A 19,347-nucleotide genomic window follows, 5' to 3' on the forward strand; every position below is an offset into this window, starting at 1 on the left:
GAAGTCAAAGACAAAAGTGTTTATCGATATTTCTTGCTTATTTCCAAGAAATTGTTTCTAGCGAAGTATTTGAGTGGGAGGACAACGGAATTGATAAGGTTGATGAACCTGCGCATGATGATCAGAGTAGCGCAACATCGGAAATTCCAGAAGCGGCCACGGCGATCATGGCTCCCATGTCTACAAAGTGTTATAGTCATGGAGATCGAAGTACCTATTGAATCTTGTAGGTATGGTTTACTTTGTGTTCAAATAAAATGATTTGTGGACAAATGATTGATTTTTAACAATGATAAACCAACTACATACAAAGAAGCTATGATGGGATCTGACTCCGTTAAAATGGGTAAGAGCCATGAAATCCAAGATAGTATCTATAATCAAGGTTGGAGCTTGGTAAACCTTTTAAAGGAATAAATACTTTTTGAAAGTAAATTGATCTATAAATTAATAGACTTTGATATAATATCCTTGAAGAAGCTCGACTTGTCAACAGATTGTTGACAATAAAGTTCAAAGAGTTGGCTGCGATAAGATTAGATCTTCAGAAGCGATGCTTATAGTCTATGCAGATTGTTCTAGTAATCACTACATATTTATTTTATGAGATATGTTAGTAGGATGGAAAAATACACTCCTTAACAGAAGTGTCTATTAAAGGTGTATATAAGATACAACTGAGAGTTTTGCTAGTCCGTAGAATACTAGATAGGTATACAAACTTCACTGGATGAAGTGAGTATCACGGAGTTGGAATCTTCACCGGATGAAATAATCAAAGAGTTTTTTATTTCATCAGAAACGATGAAGATGCTTGCATTTGCAAGAAATTAAGTGGGAGCACTGAGACATATATATAATACTTTGACATATCATTGATTATAAATAATGTAATCATGCACTTGATGTGATTAAAAGGTTTCATTAAAAATTAGCTGCAATTAAAGGATATGGACTAAAAACATATTTAGCATCAAGATCTATGAAGATAGATTGAAGCGCATAATAAGTTTAAGTCAAAGTACATAGAATGTATATTGAAGTAGTTCAATAGAAGGTGCTCTTTTCCATGTGGAGGTTTAAACAAGACTTGAGTGTATTTGACACCCAATAGGTAATAATAGAAGTGTTTATTGTTATATCTTAGTATTCATGATAAATGTTTACATCCCATGCTATAATTATATTAACTGGAAACATTAATACTTGTGTGTTTTGTAAACATAAAGGAGTCCCTAGTAAGCCTCTTGTTAAACTAGCTTGTTGATTAATAGATGATCATGGTTTCCTGATCATGAACATTATTATATGTTATTAATAACAAGATCATATCATTAAGTGAATGATGTGATGGACATACATCCATAGTAAGCGTGGCATATGATCAAGTCATTAAGTTCGTTTTGCTTCAAGCTTTAAGATACATAGTAACCTAATCTTTCGACCATGAGATTATGTTAATCACCTACACTGGATGGATGCTTTGATGACATCAAACACTACTTCGTAAATAGGTAGTTATAAAGGTGACATTAAGTGTTTGGAAAGTTATTATCACTCTTCCAGAAAACCAGAGGCATGAACCTACTATCGAGCATAAATACTCTCTCTTGGAGTCACAAGCATTTACTTGGCCAGAGTATCTACTAGCAACGGAGAGCATGCAAGATCACAAATAACATATGACAAGTATATAATCGATCTCAACATACTATTCAATATTCATCGGATCCCAGCAAACCAAACATATAGGATTACATAAAGATGATCTTGATCATGATAGGCAGCTCACAAGATCTAAACATGAAGCACAAATTAGAGAAGACAACCATCTAACTATTGCTATGGATCCATAGTCCAGGGGATGAACTACTCACGCATCACTTCGGAGGAGTGCATGACGATGTAGAGGCCTCCGGTGATGAGCTCCCCCTCCGGCAGGGTGCCGGGAAGAGCTTCAGAACCCTCCCGAGTTAGGGTCTGCGATAACGGCCGCGCGTCGACGGAACTTTTCGTGGATGGAGGCTCGGGTGTTTAGGTTTTTCCCGAGATCGTGAATAAATATGCGGAAGGGCGAGGTCGGTGGAGGCCAGGGGGCACACCACCCCATGGCGCGGCCAGGCCTGGGCCTGCGCCATTGCATGGTCTGGCCACCCTGTGGCGTTTCTTCGTCTCCCCTCCAGAATTCGTCTACGTTACGGTAAAATATTAACTTCAGCTTTTGTTTCGTCCAATTCCGAGAATATTTCATGTACAACTTTTCTGAAATACAAAATAGCATAAAACAGGAAACTGGTACTATGACATCTTATCAGTAGATTAGTGCCGAATAATGTATAAAAGTGCAACGAAGTGTAAGCAAATCATATATAAATTGGTGTAAAACAAGCTTGGATTATCAAAAATCATAGATACATTTGCAACGTATCAAGCAGCGGCAACGACAAGTGGGGGCGACATTACTGGAGAATTTCATAGTATGGCCTTAAGTGGGTGTGTATGGCAATGATCTTGTTGGAGGTATTGTTTTGTGAGCGTGGACTTTCTCTAGGGTTAAAACCTATGATCTATGATCAGAGCGATAAACATCAAGCTCGGCAAGTCGGCAGCTTGAGCGTTGTTGACGACGCGTACCGCTGTACGCATATATGGCCGGTCCATCCACCAGAAGCTCGCTTGCCTCTAATGTGCCCGTGATCCGGCTATCTTTACATAGCTTGTGTACGTAGTTGTGTTTGACGATTTGTAGAGGTAGTACTTACTATAAGTCAGCTCCCCCCCGGCCCCCCGGTGCTTGGCAACGATCTTCTTGGAGGTATTGTTTTGTGAGTGTGAACTTTCTCCAGGGTTAAAACCTACTGATCAGGGCGATCAACATCAAGCTCGGCTAGTCGGCAGGTTGAGTGCTGTGGACGACGCGTACCGCTATACGCATACACGGCCGGTCCATCTACCAGAAGCTCGTTCGCCTCTAATGTGCCCGTCTATCTTTACATAACTTGTGTAGTTGTGTTGGACGATCTGTAGAGGCAGTACTTTACCATGCCACACTGGCCCCCGCCTTGTGCAAAGTTGTGAAGAAACTTTTTTAGGGATAATTTAGATGCCAGGTGGAGTACTAGCCTGAACGGTCGACTAGACAGAGAGTGATGGGACTGAACAGCTTATACATACGGTCGTGTATTAATCGTGATGATCAGCTGATCGCTTATCGCAGCTAGCTACTCACATGTTCTACCTGTTCCAGAAGCCCCTATACCCCCTGCTGCTGTTCGCAGGCCAGCCCCAAGCTCAACCTCTCGTGTACCATGTTTCTTCCTTAATTTTGAACGATTACTTCTGATGCAGGGCACTCAGGTCTGCCATCAATCAAGAAATCAATAACGTCTTAGGTTCAGCCGATCAAGGAAACACGGCCGATTCACCTGGTCTGGAATAGACTGCACGTGACATAGTTTAAGGGCTTCACTTCTATACTATGAGATTGCTAGCAAAATCAACCGATCATCCTGCGATCATCAACTTTACGCGTGAGTAGTCGGCAATCATCTAGCACACAAAAAGGTTATGTGATAAGTCATGAGAAAGGTAGGAGGGATAAGGTGATAAGGTCATGGGCAAGGGTAACGCAATTGCAATCACCTGCCACTCTTATGCATGTTTTCAGACGATAGTATAATCATCTTATCGTGCTATATATCTGCATAAGCCAGCTCCAAATTGAAAGATTACCTCTGTTCTAAAATATATATAAGCCTTCTTATAAATTAGAAAGCTAAAATGTGAATCACTCCAATTCAACCTCTGATTGGTTTTGGTAGTTTAATATTCGATTGATTGCCGCAAAATATTCTTATATACTTTATCGATAAAGGAAATATATTAATATCACGAAGATACATTCTTCTATATTATATATGTGCTCTCTCCATCTAACAAATAGATGTTGTTTTGGACATGCTAATCTACATCGTTTTTGATACGGAGAGAGAGTAGAAGATCTAGCTACATGTACGTCATTAAATGCGTATGTGAGATCAAAACCTAAACCGGCACAAAGATACGGGGCCTCACACGCGTTAACTCGTGCAACCAATCATGGGATTACACTACACGCCATGATTGCTAAGCTGATAAGCATATGCACCATTCACCACAGCCGCACCCTTTTGCTCGTATCGTATCATATCAAATCCAGGGCTGAGAGGCGCCCTTGACACCGTGCTTATCCAATGTCCACCATAAATTTGATCACGAGATCAAGATCTAGCTAGTCACGTGTACATGCTAGATGCCCTGCCTACACAATCACACAAAATGGTCTATAAATAGCTCACATGGCTCATATAGTTGGCATCTTCATACACACACTCACGAAGAGACATCGATATCACTAGCAAGCATCACCAAGCCAAAAACCGTCACCGGACTCTTCAACTCTCCATGGCTCCCAACGGAGAAGCTTCAGTGGCAGTTGCCTCCATGGCGCCATTGTTGACAACTATTATCGGTAACCTTGGCAGTGCTTGGCAGAGGACACCATCGTGGCCCGAGCTCCACGGCAACACTGACGGCCACAAAGAGATGGAGCTACTACCATCCGTTGACTCCATCACAGAGGTGGAAGAAGCCGAGTGCGAATGTTGTGGCATGTCGGAGGAGTGCACCCCTGCGTACATCAGCAAGGTGCGCCGCCGGTTCTCGGGGCAGTGGGTGTGCGGGTTGTGTGCCGAGGCCGTGGCAGAGGAGGCTGGCAAGAGGGGTTGCGGACTCGAGGAGGCGCTCGTGGTGCACATGGGCGTGTGCAGGCGGTTCAACGGCTTCGGGAGGACGCACCCCGCGCTCTTCCAGGCCGACGCCATGAAAGGCATCCTGAAGAAGCTCTCAGGCCTTGGATCACCCAAGTCCAACAGCCGTAGAGAGGCGATGGCAGAGAAGGCTGCGCCACCAGCTGCATGAAGGTTGTCGCCGTTGGATCATGCGATGATCGATGAACTAGCTAACTAGAGTGTCGGCTGCTACTAATTAAGGTGGTCAATGCTGTTCTCCATTCGCACCTTACCTAGGCTGACATGGTTTTTTTGCCCTTTCCAAGCTTTTGGTTGCATTGGGTTTCTATGTACAGTAAATATCTCCATGCCTTGGGTGTTCAGTGTTTTTATGGGGTTTTGTTTGCCTCTTTTACCTGCATTAAAAGAGTGTTGAGAACCCCCCAGTCTACCCGAACTTTGGGTGTATATTAATGGAGTACTATCCTTTAAACTATAGTCTACAATGCATTTGTGTATCAGAGTATCAGTGCGTTTACCAGCAAATGTCCCACGGTTAACAAAATGCGTTTCCAAAAAGAATGGAAGCACAACAACACAACAATAGGAAGGCTCCGTTTTTTTTTTTTTTTGAGAAATGAAATAGGTGTGTCTGGTAGCAATAAACAAGAATTGGGTTATATACACTAATGTTGAGTATAGTAAGATAAGGTGATCCTCAAACAAAAGGACGAACTAGAGGACATTTCGTCCAATAATCAGACTGTTAACAAAATACAACTCGTTCAGTCAAGGATCAAGCTTGACTGAAATGCACAAAGTAATTGCTTCCGTGTATATGACATAAGGTCATTAGTACATAGCATACTAATTCCCTGAAGAACTAGCCAAAAAACAAAACCCATTATTGGAGGGAGCAAAATACTTCATTATCCGCTGCATCTATCCCAGAGCGGTTTCTTTCATTATCGAGGCACACTGAGACCGGTCTCTGCAAGGCAGTAGGGAGATCATAAACTTCAGGTTGTCGTGCAGCAAAAGCAACCACATAAATCCTGGAGTACACCAGATGAGGTGTTTTAACAAAACAACAACAAGGATAAAACTGGCAGCAAATAACTTGATAGCTTCTTAATGTGAAACCACAATAGCTATTAATAGCAAGTCTGAACACAAAACCACATAACTATTTAGTTCGGAAGTTTACAACTTTTTGGGTTCATGGCATGGCAAAAGAAAATAAAAATGCTCCATGATCGGACTATCAAGTTCGAATTAACCAGCAGACTGGTAGTTACTGTTAACAGGGTTAACAGGAATATAAATAATTCTTGATTGACTGATGTTTTTATGAAGCTCAGTTCAGACAAGCGGAGCATTTTGCACCGATGCACATTTTGGGTCTGATGCAACATGGGCTCCAGTCTTCCAGAGAAGAGAACATTTCTAATAGGCAAAACTTCATTGCAATACATGCACGTGGGAAATAACAATTTGAGAAACAAATTTACAAGAAAGTATTGTACCGATGCCATTCGTCATCAAATGATTACAGCGGCCCAATAGTTGTTAAAAATGCAGCAGAACTAAGATAATAATGTCCTAGTGAAGTGGGGTTTACCATTTCTACTTTATGGAAAGGTCAACAATAGAATGTTGTATTAAAAAAATCTGGTAAACAGTTCAAAAAATCATAACAAAGGGCACTATATAATTGTGGACTTGTGGTTCCTATTTTGAGGCTTTGACATGACATGACCACGAAGTTGATACTTTTCTAGCAATAATAGATACAGCAACAACCTAAATGGCCACCGAATAATATCTTAAAGCGAAGCTGCTTCATAGGTTAATATTATAAAAATTAAGAATGATTTGGCAACACAGAAATGAAAAATACTGATAATACACTGAACTTCGGTATTCAAAACTGTCTAGCAAGCATTATATAACATTTTCAACCATTTAGGTACCTATAGGGCAGAAACATGTGAACTATTTACTTCGCTAATCTTGTTACATTTCAATCCCATATATATGATACATACCATTTTCTTTCAGGGATTGAATTATGGTATTCCAATGAATGCACAAACCGTATGCATGAAAACAATTCAAACATGCACGGCACAGTCAGGGAAGCAGACAAGTACATAGAGCATTATAATATGCTACGGAGTACCAATTATCATGAGCATTTTCTGTTAAGTATTTGCCTCGATGGCATAAACATGTCATCCCCCACCTCACCTCACATAGTCACATCAATGCTCAGGAAACGAAAACTAACAGTCCAATCAGTCCATGAAATAGCACCAGATGCATCTGAATTTCATGCATTCCCCAAACCAAACTGAAGCAGTCTAGTAAAATGCGTGTAGAGTGTGCCAAACTAGTAGACATTTACTGAATAAGCAGGCAACTGGGCAGTCACGACTCACAGGCAGGAAGCAAAGATTAGATGATATCAGACTCAGACCCCCGGGTAGGAGCTGCAGAGCGTACCCTGCGACACGGCCCGGGCCACCTCCGCCCCCAGCCGCGACGTCAGCCTCGCCGCCGAGATTGCGCTGTGCAGAGGCTGCAGGGACCGCGCCAGCGCGATCTGCCGCCCCAGGGAAGAAGAAGGCCTGCGCCACACAAACCCCAGCTCAAGGCTAGCTTGGAAAACAATCCGCGATGGGAAACGTAGAAGGGGGGTCGGTGGCTTACCTGGGGACTGAAGCGAGGGAGCGGGGGAGAGCGGCGGCCGGGCTCCGGGCGGCCGCGGGGCGTAGGAAGGCGGCTGCGACGGGGCGGGAGATGGAGCGGAGCCGCGACGCCATGGCCGGCAATGGGGGAGCTAGGGAGGAGAGGCGAGGGGAAGGGCGAATGTTTTTAGGGTTTTGGAGCTTGCAATTTGAGCAACTCGATGTACACGGGCCTTATTGGGCTTTTTCCAACACTGAGCCCACCAGCCCACACCCGAGGCCCGGCCCGGCCGCACGCAATCACTCTCCTCCGCTTCTAGGCCACCTTCGGCATTCTTCTTCTCTCTCCCTTTCCTCCGACCGCTTCTTCCAGAACTTCGCGAGAGTCCAGACCCCAAGCCCCGCGATCCCCATGGCCTCCGGCGAGGGCACCGGAGGCTCGAAGGCCGCAGAGGCCGGCGGCGAGGCGGAGATGGAGGTGCAGGAGTCGGAGCTGTGCCTCGACCTCACGAGTTGCCAGCTGCACGATCTGAGCGAGGTGGAGATCCCGTCCACCCTGGAGGAGCTCGACCTCACGGCGAACCGCCTCGCCGCGGTGGACCCCCGCATCGGCCACCTCACCGCCCTCCGCAAGCTCTCCTTCCGCCAGAATCTCCTCGAAGACCACGCCGTCGCGCCCCTCTCCACCTGGGATGCCATCGCCGGGTTACAGGTGATTGTTCTAGTATCTGTTTAGAACCCAGGGCCTGACGAATGTGGAGATGTCCGATCTAATTAATTATCGTTCTTATATCTGTTGTCAATATGCATGTGTTCGGTTTTGAGTTATTTCTACAGTTTCTTTCATAGCATATCAACAAAGGCAACACCCAGCAGCGGTCTACAATAAGGAACGACTTAGGTGTAGGAAGGGAAAGTTGAATACGATATCACATGTTATTTTTTGCACATAGAGTGCAGTTTTTTTAGATAACACCGCTGAGTAAAAGGACAAAAGCAGCAATAGATGTGGTGAAAAATGTGTAACTCTAGTGTGATTGTTCCCATTCCAGACGTTGGTCTTTGTACGCTGCTGCGGAATTATGGAAGTTCTGAGGTGATCGATTCTGTTATGTTCCAGCTTTGGCTAATTACCAATAGTATAACCAGAATATAACTTAAACATGAAATTCGATTCTATGTAAATTAACTTCGCCCGTAGTATAACCAGCATGCTGCCCTGATAAATCTGCTGGTAGAGAAGGTTTTTTTTTTTTTTTGGAGAGATGGCTAAGGGCTGCCATGATCATAGATGTGACAGTGACACCTGTTTTCAGGTTTACCCTTCAGTGCGCTTCAGATCAACCTGAATGCATTACACGCAGGCTTGAAAATGCAATCTAAGTTTTACTCTTGAGCTTTGCTTTGCTATTCCTCCAATTTTCCGAGAGTTCAGTAATTCATGCCTTCTGACAAAATAATTTTCTATACAATGTTTTGTCTTTTCCCATACCGCAGAAATGGCTAAGTGCTCTGACAATGCTATTTAACATCATTTTCAGGAGCTGGTCCTTAGAGATAACAAGCTTACAAAGATCCCCGATGCCAGCATCTTCAAGAGTCTTCTGGTCTTTGATGTTTCTTTCAATGAGATACCGTCCTTAAATGGGTTATCTAAAGTTTCCAGCACAGTGAAAGAACTCTATGTTTCAAAGAATGAAGTTGCCAAGATGGAAGAGCTTGAACATTTCCATTCATTAGAAATGCTTGAACTTGGTAGCAACAGACTAAGGGTAAGCATGTTGTCGTTCATTCGCACATCACGGTGCATATATGTTATAGTGCAAATCTTGGATAGAACCAAGACCCTATTACCCCCCGCCCCATGCTCTCAGATGTTCCAATATATTTCAGGTGATGGAAAATCTGGAAACGTTGACAAATCTGCAAGAGTTATGGCTTGGAAGAAACCGAATCCGGACAATTAACTTGTGCGGTTTGAAATCAATCAAGAAAATAAGCTTACAAAGTAACAGGCTGACTGCAACGAATGGGTTACAGGTACCATATCGTAACTGCATTAGCTTCCTTGCTTTTTCTGATGGCAGTACTCCTTGGTAATGTATCTGTTGTTCTTACTCAGGAATGTGTTGTGTTAGAGGAACTGTACCTCAGCCATAATGGAATCCAAAGGATGGAAGGTCTTTCTACCCTGCAGAACCTTCGTGTTTTAGATGTTTCATCTAACAAGCTAACCGCCGTGGAAGATATAGAAACATTAACCAGGTAGCATGACTCTACATTAATGCTTGTTATCAACCTTAGTGCACCAAAATAAGTGTTGGAACAAGATCCAAATATCCTAAGCCATATAAACAGCTTGATAAATTATTTGTTCCGGATCTTCTTTGACTATACTTATTTGTTTTTGCAGGTTAGAGGACTTGTGGTTGAATGACAACCAAATACCATCACTGGATGGGATAGAATCTGCTTTGTCTGGTTCACGAGAGACGCTAACAACCATATATCTTGAGAGAAATCCTTGTGTACGTACTTCATACCCATTGTCTTCATTTAGTTATGGCTTGTTATTTTCATAGTCTCATCAATTTCTGCTGAACTTGTTTATTACCATTACATTCTCTTAAGAGTTATTAAGTCCCTTTTAGCGTCATTAGGGAACTATGAAAGTAGTAATCTCCACCCTCTTTTAGCTGAAGTTTGTGCATATTGTTAAACTCAACACGGATCAAGGTAGGGAATTCTGGTGACATCAAAAGTGGACAAACCATTTATAGTTTACTGTATGGTTTCCATTATTGTTCTCTTACTGTTGAGTGAGCTCTCTGGGTGTTCTGCTCTTCCATATTTGCATAGAGTGCCCTTTTATAACCTAAAGGGATGTCATGCTTTTCTTTAACACTAGGAAACATGCCTGTGCGTTGCAACGGGAGATAAAAAAAATGTTGTCCCCAGAGGCGCAAGTAAGTTCTCGTTGGTATGGCGATAACCGATAACGTGTTGCAGAAACCAGCCAGCTTCAGCATGTTCATAGAGCGCTCCGCGGTCAGGGTCGCTGCCACTGCCTTCGCTACCCTCTCTTCCCGCCAGCCAGGCCACTCCTTGCGTGTCATGTTTGATGTTCGATATAAATTCGGTTTTCATTTCTCGCTAACGAAACAGACTATACAACCTAACCAAAAAACACATGCAATAAGCGAACCAGCAATACCTTTCCACACGTAAAAAAAAGCAGCGCCTTTAGCTGGGCCTCTTCATGCTTATGAACTGGTTGTGCTGGCACGTGCTAACCAAAATACCCACCAGGATCTGATCATTCTATTAACGTCCAGGAGTAAGATTCCATCTTTAAAATAAGCGAGAAATTAAACGGCAAGAAGAGGACTAAAGTAGGCATTGCTCAGGAGCATATTATCAAGAAAGAAATCGATGAAGTCTCGTCAAAGGGCTCCTGGAAGCTTCAATGTTTCGGTTACCCATTCTCCCAGCTGAACTATATTGATCCTTTCAGTGCTCGTGGGACTGAGAATTGCTTCTAACTGCCTGAAATATAAAGGAACGGAGGTTATGACCCCAGACCCTCCCCGTCCCCTACCTGCTCCTCTCACGGTCTCACCCCATGGCTGCACTTTGGCAGCCCCACCCCCATGGCCTCTACTCCCCACTTCCTTCGCGGATCACTCAAATATGTCAATGTAGGCAACGCGCTTTGGCCTCCAAGGAAAATCCAGTACTATATCTCAGTTGCCTCCCAATGCGTTGGCTGGGAGGAATCTAGAGACGCCGCAGATGCCTAGTCGTCATATCCAGCGCTGGCGGAGGTAGATGTACGCAGCTACCTACATGCAATGGCGAGGCACCCTGCAACCGTGAACAATCAACACGGCAACACTCGAAGTCAGCGGGTCGCCTTCCCTGCTTGACCATCTGGGCCACTGTTTTCATATCCTTGTATACATCTTATTGAGGCAGATACTTTCTTGTCGGACTCCGCCGGTGTCCTGTTCGGCCGCCTCCTTCCGGATGCTGGATGACCATCTCTTGATTGCGGCTTTGAATGACCAACCGCAGCCGCCTGTTTCTTGGATCGGTCCATTGTTGCCACATTGAGAGATGTCTTGAGATGAAACCTAATTAATTGTTTCTCTCCCTAGATGCGATGCGACAAGACAATTAGGGATGGCCGAGCACATATATATTGGAGGTCCGGCTTGCCTAGCTCGGCTGTTGTGATTTGAATTGTACTCTGCTGCACAGACATACCAAGGTTGGTGACGTACCGCGTATGTGGTGTGGCGCACCTGAAGTCAAACGTGGGTGCATTTTTGCGCGCTGGGATCGAGTAGTCTCGGTGAGTATGATCGTTGTCATGCCATTTCCTAGCGCTTCGAGGGAGAATTGCTGGGTTGGCCCAATAAATCGTCTTCGCATGGACTCGCGGATGAGCATGATGGGTTCGATCAAATGAAACCATCCACGTGGCGGGTTCAATCGAAGCAAAACATTCACGTACAAAGCCACAGATGGACGACGAAACGCCAACATACGAAAGAGAAACCTTAGCTCCTTTATTATGGGATATTCACTTTGGCTCATAGGAGCATTTGCTCCCATTGTGTGAATCAACATTTCGAAGTGTCAAAAAATTCTAAACTAAAAATTTTCATGTACATCTACACATTTTATGTTGGTACACAAGTTTTCAAAAAAAACTATAAAAATTTGTGGCTCCAGTAAAAAAGACAAATTTTGATGCTATGACACGACTACGTACAGGACATTTTTTTGTCTTTTTTGTACACGCCACATAAAATATTGTTTCTCCATGAAAACTTGTGCACTAACATAGAATGTCATGATGTACAACAAAAAATTTATGTCAGAATTTTTTGACATTTTAAAAATTGTTTTTTAATTATTTTGTATAATAGGAGCATTTGCTCCTATGAGCCAAAACGCCACCTCCCTTTATTATTAGGTATAGAATTTAGTATCTTCCAAGCTTTGAACCACTTGCACTGATTCTTAGTGGCGACTGCCGACTGATTCATATTTGGTTTCTCATGGATCTAATGCTACTTATTGTGATAGTTCTATCATTTTTTTTATCAAGTTTGGTACAATCTGGAAATTTTACAACTAATAATGTAAATACAAAGATAAAAACTAAGAGTCTAAGATGTCACTGAGTATAAACTTTGTGTACTAGCATTTCTGATACTATTGAGAATGGAGTGTTGACGTGTATAAAGTAGATTGCCTAGCCCTTTCCATCAGTTCGGACTTTTGGTTCAAGTGACTAGTGCAATCTACTTTATACACGTCAACACCCCATCTCACGTGTGACGGGGAGACGAGAAGACAAATCCAGAGCAGCAATAAGTTTTACAGCATAAGCCAATGAGAGGCTATCATACGAATATAACAAAGTTTTAACACACACCCACAGCGGGGCAAAAGAACAGCTCAAAACACAGCAGAGGTGACACACTGACACCCTGCTGCGTCATAGCTAGGGAGCAACTTGCAGTAGCACGGGGAACTAGGAGCTTCTACGACGACATTACTGGGGGAGCTTGAGGGTCTTGAGGGTCTGGAGGGACACATCAACGTTCTTCTTACATTCTTTTGGGATGCTTCCTAATTGGTGAAGTTACATCACCGCCCTCAACAGCACCATTGAGCCTCGGGCTGAACCTCCTAGGCACCGCAGCAGCAGCAAGCTTCTTGGTAGCACGGTTTTTTGACTTGGCAGCTTTAGAAATCTCTTCTTCATGCACAGCTGTGTTGGCAGCTTCAGGCACCGCAGCAGCAGCCTTCTTTGTGTTGGCAGCTTCAGCAGCTTCAGAAATGCTGCAGGAGGCATCAACATTGCTGCAGGAAGCACCAACTGGCTGCAATGCCATGATCTCTTCTTCAGCAGCCTTCTTTGTGTTGGCGGCTTCGGCAGCTTCGGAAATGTTGCGAGAGTCACCAACATGTCGCAGGAAGCACCAACCGGTCGCAATGCAATGATCTCTTCTTCATCAGCCTTCTTTGTCTTCGGTAGCTTCAGCGACTTCTTCTTCATCAGCCTTCTTTGTGCTCGGTAGCTTCGGCGAGCTTCGAAATGCTTGCGAGAGGCACCAACATTGCTCGCGAGAAGCACCAACTGGCTGCAATGCAGATAATCTAGCTATGCATGCATCAACTTGTGCTTGGTCAACTCCAAAAGATTCAGGATTTTGCGCTGAAGAAAGGATCTGAACTGCGGACTGGATAACTTCTTGAGACTTAGGCACTCCAGAAGTTACCACAACAGAAGTCGCCATAGCAGATCTTACATCTTGGGTGTCAACTGCGGACTGGATGCAAAATCTGGATGATTGCGCATAGCAGATCTCCTCTAGAGATTTCAACTTAAAGTTCTCGAAGGAGATCCTGCCATTGTCCTTAGCCTTACAAATAAGATCCATCAAAGTCGCCATATCATACTCATTGAGCCGAGGACGATTCTTGTTTACACTATCCGTCAGTTTCAAATTATCGACAATAAATCCCAGAATTATGATTGGGCAACCGAGCATAGGCCTTGTTTTTGCATCTCGCCTCTGCTTCTTCCAAATTTTGATAGAATCCCTGAGATGCTCATACACTATTGTACACATGTCAAATTCTTTGAGGCTTGCCAAATCCCTTGTGTACATCACTGCATGTACGTTTATATTTTGTGAAGTGGTAGGCATTAGAAATCTTGAAAAGAGAATGAGGAAAAAACATTTGACCCTCAAATGTTTGTTCTCCTCTTTTTTCATAAACTTCAATATATTCCTATGTCCAACGAAGTTTGACCCAATTCAGATCGCAATTGAATAAAGTCCTTATGTTGTTGCATATTGTACTTGAGGGGGGCCTTAGGACCTTGGGGCAGCATCAAGAGATGATGGATCTCATCTGGTCTGATGTATACAATTACATTATTTTGTAGCTGCACCTTGATCCTATCCTTTTCCAGATCAACTAGCTTCATACACAGATATGTTTCCTTGCGCTGGCTGATTTGTCCCAACTTTAGGTTTAGGAAAGGTGAGTATCCAAGTTGCTCAACTTCATGTCGGTCTGCTTTATCAAGACTCTTCGCTGCTTCCATAGCATCTTGGACCTTAAAGCCAAAGTCAATACACACGCGCTCATCTCTTTCTTCTTGTGCGCCCAAGAAAAGATGAGCGGCCCAAGATGTTATGGAAGCAGCGGAGAGTCTTGATGAAGCAGACCGACATGAAGTTGAGCAACTTGGGTACTCACCTTTCCTAAACCTAAAGTTGGGACAAATCAGTCAGCGCAAGGAAACCTATCTGTGTATGAAGCTAGTTGATCTGGAAGAGGATAGGATCAAGGTGCAGCTACAAAATGATGTAATTGTATACATCAGACCAGATGTCTGATGAGATCCATCATCTCTTGATGCTGCCCCAAAGTCCTAAGGCCCCCCTCAAGTACAATATGCAACAACATAAGGACTTTATTAAATTGCGATCTGAATTGGGTCAAACGTCGTTGGACACTGGGAATATATTGAAGTTATGAAAAAAGAGAAGAACAAACATTTGAGGCTCAAATGTTTTTTCCTCATTCTCTTTTCAAGATTTCTAATGCCTACCACTTCACAAAATATAAACATACACAAGGGATTTGGCAAGCCTCAAGGAATTTGAAATGTGCACAATAGTGTATGAGCATCTCAGGGATTCTATCAAAATTTGGAAGAAGCAGAGGCAGGATGCAAAAAACAAGGCCTATGCCTGGTTGCCCAATCATAATTCTGGGATTTATTGTCGATAATTTGAAACTGACGGATAGTGTAAACAAGAATCGTCCTCGGCTCAATGAGTATGATATGGCGACTTTGATGGATACTATTTGTAAGGCTAAGGACAATGGCAGGATCTCCTTCGAGAACTTTAAGTTGAAATCTCTAGAGGAGATGACTCTAATGATTCTTTGGTTTTTGGTGTGATTGTCTCTTTTGATGTTAATTCCTGTAAACCAGTAATGTACATTTATATTTTGCCTTCTCCCCTACTACAGCAATTTGATGAATTTTCCCTGAGATTGTCAGTATTTAGAGCTTTTGCTAAACTGAGTCCTTATTTTGTGTGCCTTTCTTTTTTGCAGGCAAAAGCTCCAAACTATTCATCCATATTGAAGAAAATATTTCCAAATCTTGAGCAAATTGATTCGGATATGCTAACATGAAGCAATCTGGCTCACTTGGCAGATTGTTAAAGGTAGTTAAATTATCAGGTGCGGTGCTTATATAGGAGGAATTTGTCAGCATTCGGCAGTCATCCAGTTCAGAACAGAAAATATAAGCTCTTGGTCAAGCAATGCTGCAGTTTTGTACTAGTTATCTGGGGGAAATATCAGATGATATCACACTTCACATGATGCCATGTTACCGCATCTCAAAATTCGAAGTTTCAAGTGTCTATTTTTTTGAAAACAAATGTGAGCGTTCACAAGATGTGTGTTTACGGAAAAACCAAAAAGACAAATCGAAATGGGAACAGTGTCTTTTGTGCTTTGCATTTTTGTGTAACCATTCATGTTGGACTTGTCTTTTGGTTTCTCTTTATACATGTTGAATTTGGTTCTAAAAATTATAGGAACTGTAGACACATGTCGTGAACGTTCACATATGATTTTTGAAACTTAGATACTTCGAATTTTTTGGGAATTGATAGCATGGTATCATGTGAAGTGTGGTATCAGGTGATACGTCCCCAGTTATCTGAATGGATCATTACAAGCTTATCATTGCCAACTTTACTCTAGAGGTGCATCGTGAAGTTGAATTCATTCCTTGCTGAGATCTATCAAAACTAAATGATACGGTCAAAATATCCTTTGGTCTATGGTCAATGACCCATGCTCATGCTGCATTGCTACATTCTCAAGACGATATATTTGTTTCCATTTTCTTTGACTGTAGGGCTTGTTCCTATATAGTAAACCTAAGTTTATGGAAGCCAGCATTTTTTAACTTCAGACATTACTTGGACTAGTTGGGCTGTGCATCTTATAAAGGAAGTAAGGTTTCTTCCCAATTTTTTCGTTCAACTTAAACTTGCCCCTGATTTTGAGTCGATATTACAAGCAGTGCCACCGTGAAACTGAAAAACGGTTCGCTGGTTCTTATGTTGCATCGCGCTGGTTCGCTAGCTCCTATTTAGCCTGGAAAATATAAAGGGCTATGTCAATCCGACCCAGACGTTTGGAACCCGGGTATGCGCGAGGTCGAAATCATACGCGTCCAGGTTGTTATGTGATTAGCATGTAATATAGCGTTTAGTTAATACCCTGTCTTTACTTTTACTTATTTTATTGGATACGCAAGAAATACATACCGGTCTCGTATGTATGTGCAGGTGGTTACATTGCAAATTAAGTACAAGGTGCACGATCCGTACTCTGCATGCATGTATGCCGGCCAGTAATTTTAATGAGCATGCATGCTGGTCGACTCCCCCCCCCCCCCCCACCTCTTTCATTAATACCGATTATTTGTAAACAAACATATAATTAGCACATGTAAACTTCAAGGAATTATTTTAATTAACATTATTTTAGATCGAACCATTCAACAAAAGTAAATAAAATGCCTATTAAATAAATTGGGAATCTAAATTATCAAAGTGGTAACAACTGAAAAAAGAAAACCAAAAGAAATTGTTACCAACATGTAGATTAAGGTAAGGAGAAGTAGAAACAACCAAAAAAGGATTTTGTAGTATGCAGAAAATGGACGCTGCAACTATGACAATTAACAAATGGTAGACATAGTCAAAATGATTAATTTTAAACACAAATTCTTAAATAATTATTTTATCAATAGCGCAGATAGAAAAAAAAACAGGTCAACAATTTTGTACTAGTGGTGCAAAAAGTCAAAAAGATTAGTTTGGACTAATGCAAAATGAACATTTTTGTACTAATGGCGCAGCGGGTGAAAACTGTGATTTTGTTTTGTACTAACAGACTAATTATAACTCTGATTAGTTAAACTGAGACCAAATGAAAATGAAACGACCAAAAAATTGTTGCTAATCTAAAGATTAAATGAATATGCCCTGCTTCCCCACAATGGGATCCATTGATTTTTCAAAGTTCATGAAGCACTTGCTAATCTGCTGCCAGTAATCAGATGCCGCACTTGCTAATGGGCTGCTAGCTAATCAGATACGAGCAGTATGCCACAGATCCAGGTATGAGAACATTACACGGAAACATCGTGAGAAAGAAAAGGTATTGGAGGTTGGAGGGGTTGCAGACGGACACATCCTGATTGAGAGGAGAAACAGACTAAAAAAAAATGCACAATCTCCATGTACCAGGTCGCTCGCGTTCCCGTGGCCGCAGCCGCGCCAGCGGCCGGCGTTTATCGAGCCGCGACCGGTCGCCCGGCGTTCCAGCGTCTGCGCCCGGTGTTCCCACTGCCGGCGGTCCTTGAGCCCACACCTCCACCCCTTCGTCCGTGTCTTGGCGCTCAGCTAGATTGGGAGCATGTGCCCGTCGATCCCCTCGATCTAGTGGCCGCGGCGATGGTGGAAAGCTACACCAACGGAGGGAGCGTTAGGAATGGCGCGCGGAGGGGAAGTTGAACGAGTAGCGGCGGCAACTGGGGGTCGCGAGCGTGGACACGAGGGCCGGGGGCAGCGTCTTCTGCGCGACAAGGCGCAGGTGCGGGTCTAGCGCCGCGCGTGCCGTGCCGTCGAATGCGCACCCGCCGAACACCACCTTGACGGCCGATGCACCCCGGCGTTGGCCTCCGCCACCAGAGCTAGCTCGGCCAACAATCCCTCCTCCACCCCCGAACAAGGCCCCAGCACCGGCATTGCTGCTGTGGTGCGGCATCACCGCAGGAGGAACAAGGGCGCGCGGGGCTGGTGAGCTCGAGGGCGCGTGGGAGGCAACCTGCTGAGGATGACGAGGAGGAAGAGGGAGGGGATGTGGCGTGTGGCGATCGAGGAGGAAGCGGTGGGAAGGAAAGAGTAAAGAAGGACTGACAGAGAAATTAATGTGAATACACATCGGTGACCAAAGCATACATATCGTATACGGGATGGAAATACACACGTTGCCGCTCTCTGATTGGCTGGTTTTCATCCTCGCGCGTTGCCGGGTTCCGATTGGGGTTTTCGTATGTCAATCGGCCTATTGTCATGTAAACATGTCGATCGGGCCATCGTCATGTACATCGCCCCATTAATTTCATCGTTCATCCATGTCGCTCATCAAAATTTCGCGTTGGCCGGTTGCTCAATAGTCCCACCTCGGCCCTTTGGACTCGGTCCCAGCGGTTTATATAGTTCAGAATATGCCAGATCGACAAGCCAATGAGCATCACCGTTTAATACATTGACCCAAGCCACCGGAAGGAGAGAGCCCCGCCTCCATATGTAAACGGGTGAGCTAATTGAAACTAGAAAATCCTTGACATGTGCATGCCAGGACTTTGCACGGTTGTAATTGAAGAAAGAAGAATCTGAGATTGCCCTTTCGAGGCAGTAGTCTGGTGTTAGAATATAAGTTGTATTAGGTTTAAGAGTCCTAGTCGGTTTGTAATAGGACTAGGTCGATGCCTAGGTTCCTATATAATCCTCTTGTAACCGGCACAATCTATCATCAATTATCAATCCTATACAATTCTACATGGTATCAGATTAGTTTCGATTCTAGGGTATGGCTCCCACGCCCCCTACCCCGCCGCCGCCGCCCCCTCCAGGCTTTCTTCGAGTGGCGCGACGCCATGGCCGCCGCCGCCGTCACAAAACCATCCACCTCCACCAAACCTCCTCCTACCACCACCACCGCCATCTCCTTCACCGACACTATCGCCGATATTA

General features: G+C 43.7%; 3 protein-coding genes across 3 annotated transcripts; 2 read left to right on the forward strand and 1 right to left on the reverse strand.

The window, feature by feature from the left end:
- The first annotated feature begins 4,317 nt into the window (after positions 1 to 4,317).
- LOC124686897 lies at positions 4,318 to 5,048 on the forward strand. The gene has a single exon (XM_047220777.1). The coding sequence runs from the start codon at positions 4,444 to 4,446 to the stop codon at positions 4,957 to 4,959; it is 516 nt and encodes a 171-aa protein (XP_047076733.1). The 5' UTR covers positions 4,318 to 4,443; the 3' UTR covers positions 4,960 to 5,048.
- A 403-nt stretch (positions 5,049 to 5,451) lies between these two features.
- On the reverse strand, positions 5,452 to 7,594 carry LOC124686898. The gene is made up of 3 exons (XM_047220778.1): positions 7,482 to 7,594; positions 7,275 to 7,399; positions 5,452 to 5,760 (listed from the first exon to the last, which is right to left on the reverse strand). Exons 1-3 carry the CDS (start codon positions 7,592 to 7,594, stop codon positions 5,735 to 5,737), a joined length of 264 nt encoding a protein of 87 aa, XP_047076734.1. The 3' UTR covers positions 5,452 to 5,734.
- A 243-nt stretch (positions 7,595 to 7,837) lies between these two features.
- On the forward strand, positions 7,838 to 16,029 carry LOC124686899 (protein phosphatase 1 regulatory inhibitor subunit PPP1R7 homolog). The gene is made up of 6 exons (XM_047220779.1): positions 7,838 to 8,171; positions 9,001 to 9,231; positions 9,353 to 9,499; positions 9,582 to 9,724; positions 9,873 to 9,987; positions 15,617 to 16,029. Exons 1-6 carry the CDS (start codon positions 7,872 to 7,874, stop codon positions 15,695 to 15,697), a joined length of 1,017 nt encoding a protein of 338 aa, XP_047076735.1. The 5' UTR covers positions 7,838 to 7,871; the 3' UTR covers positions 15,698 to 16,029.
- Positions 16,030 to 19,347: the final 3,318 nt, after the last annotated feature.

The sequence above is a fragment of the Lolium rigidum genome, chromosome 2 (genome assembly GCF_022539505.1).
Source record: "Lolium rigidum isolate FL_2022 chromosome 2, APGP_CSIRO_Lrig_0.1, whole genome shotgun sequence".
In the NCBI taxonomy this organism is placed as follows: Eukaryota; Viridiplantae; Streptophyta; class Magnoliopsida; order Poales; family Poaceae; genus Lolium; species Lolium rigidum.

Excerpts from the sequence above, each read along its gene's own strand:
- LOC124686897 (XM_047220777.1), top strand. The coding sequence starts at position 4,444 with ATGGCTCCCAACGGAGAAGCTTCAGTGGCAGTTGCCTCCATGGCGCCA.
- LOC124686898 (XM_047220778.1), bottom strand. The coding sequence starts at position 7,594 with ATGGCGTCGCGGCTCCGCTCCATCTCCCGCCCCGTCGCAGCCGCCTTC. Across the intron at positions 7,400-7,481 it reads TCCCTCGCTTCAGTCCCCAG|GCCTTCTTCTTCCCTGGGGC; the intron begins GTAAGCCACCGA and ends TGTGTGGCGCAG. Across the intron at positions 5,761-7,274 it reads GGCCCGGGCCGTGTCGCAGG|AGACCGGTCTCAGTGTGCCT; the intron begins GTACGCTCTGCA and ends ACTGCCTTGCAG.
- LOC124686899 (XM_047220779.1), top strand. The coding sequence starts at position 7,872 with ATGGCCTCCGGCGAGGGCACCGGAGGCTCGAAGGCCGCAGAGGCCGGC. Across the intron at positions 8,172-9,000 it reads ATGCCATCGCCGGGTTACAG|GAGCTGGTCCTTAGAGATAA; the intron begins GTGATTGTTCTA and ends CATCATTTTCAG. Across the intron at positions 9,725-9,872 it reads GATATAGAAACATTAACCAG|GTTAGAGGACTTGTGGTTGA; the intron begins GTAGCATGACTC and ends TTGTTTTTGCAG.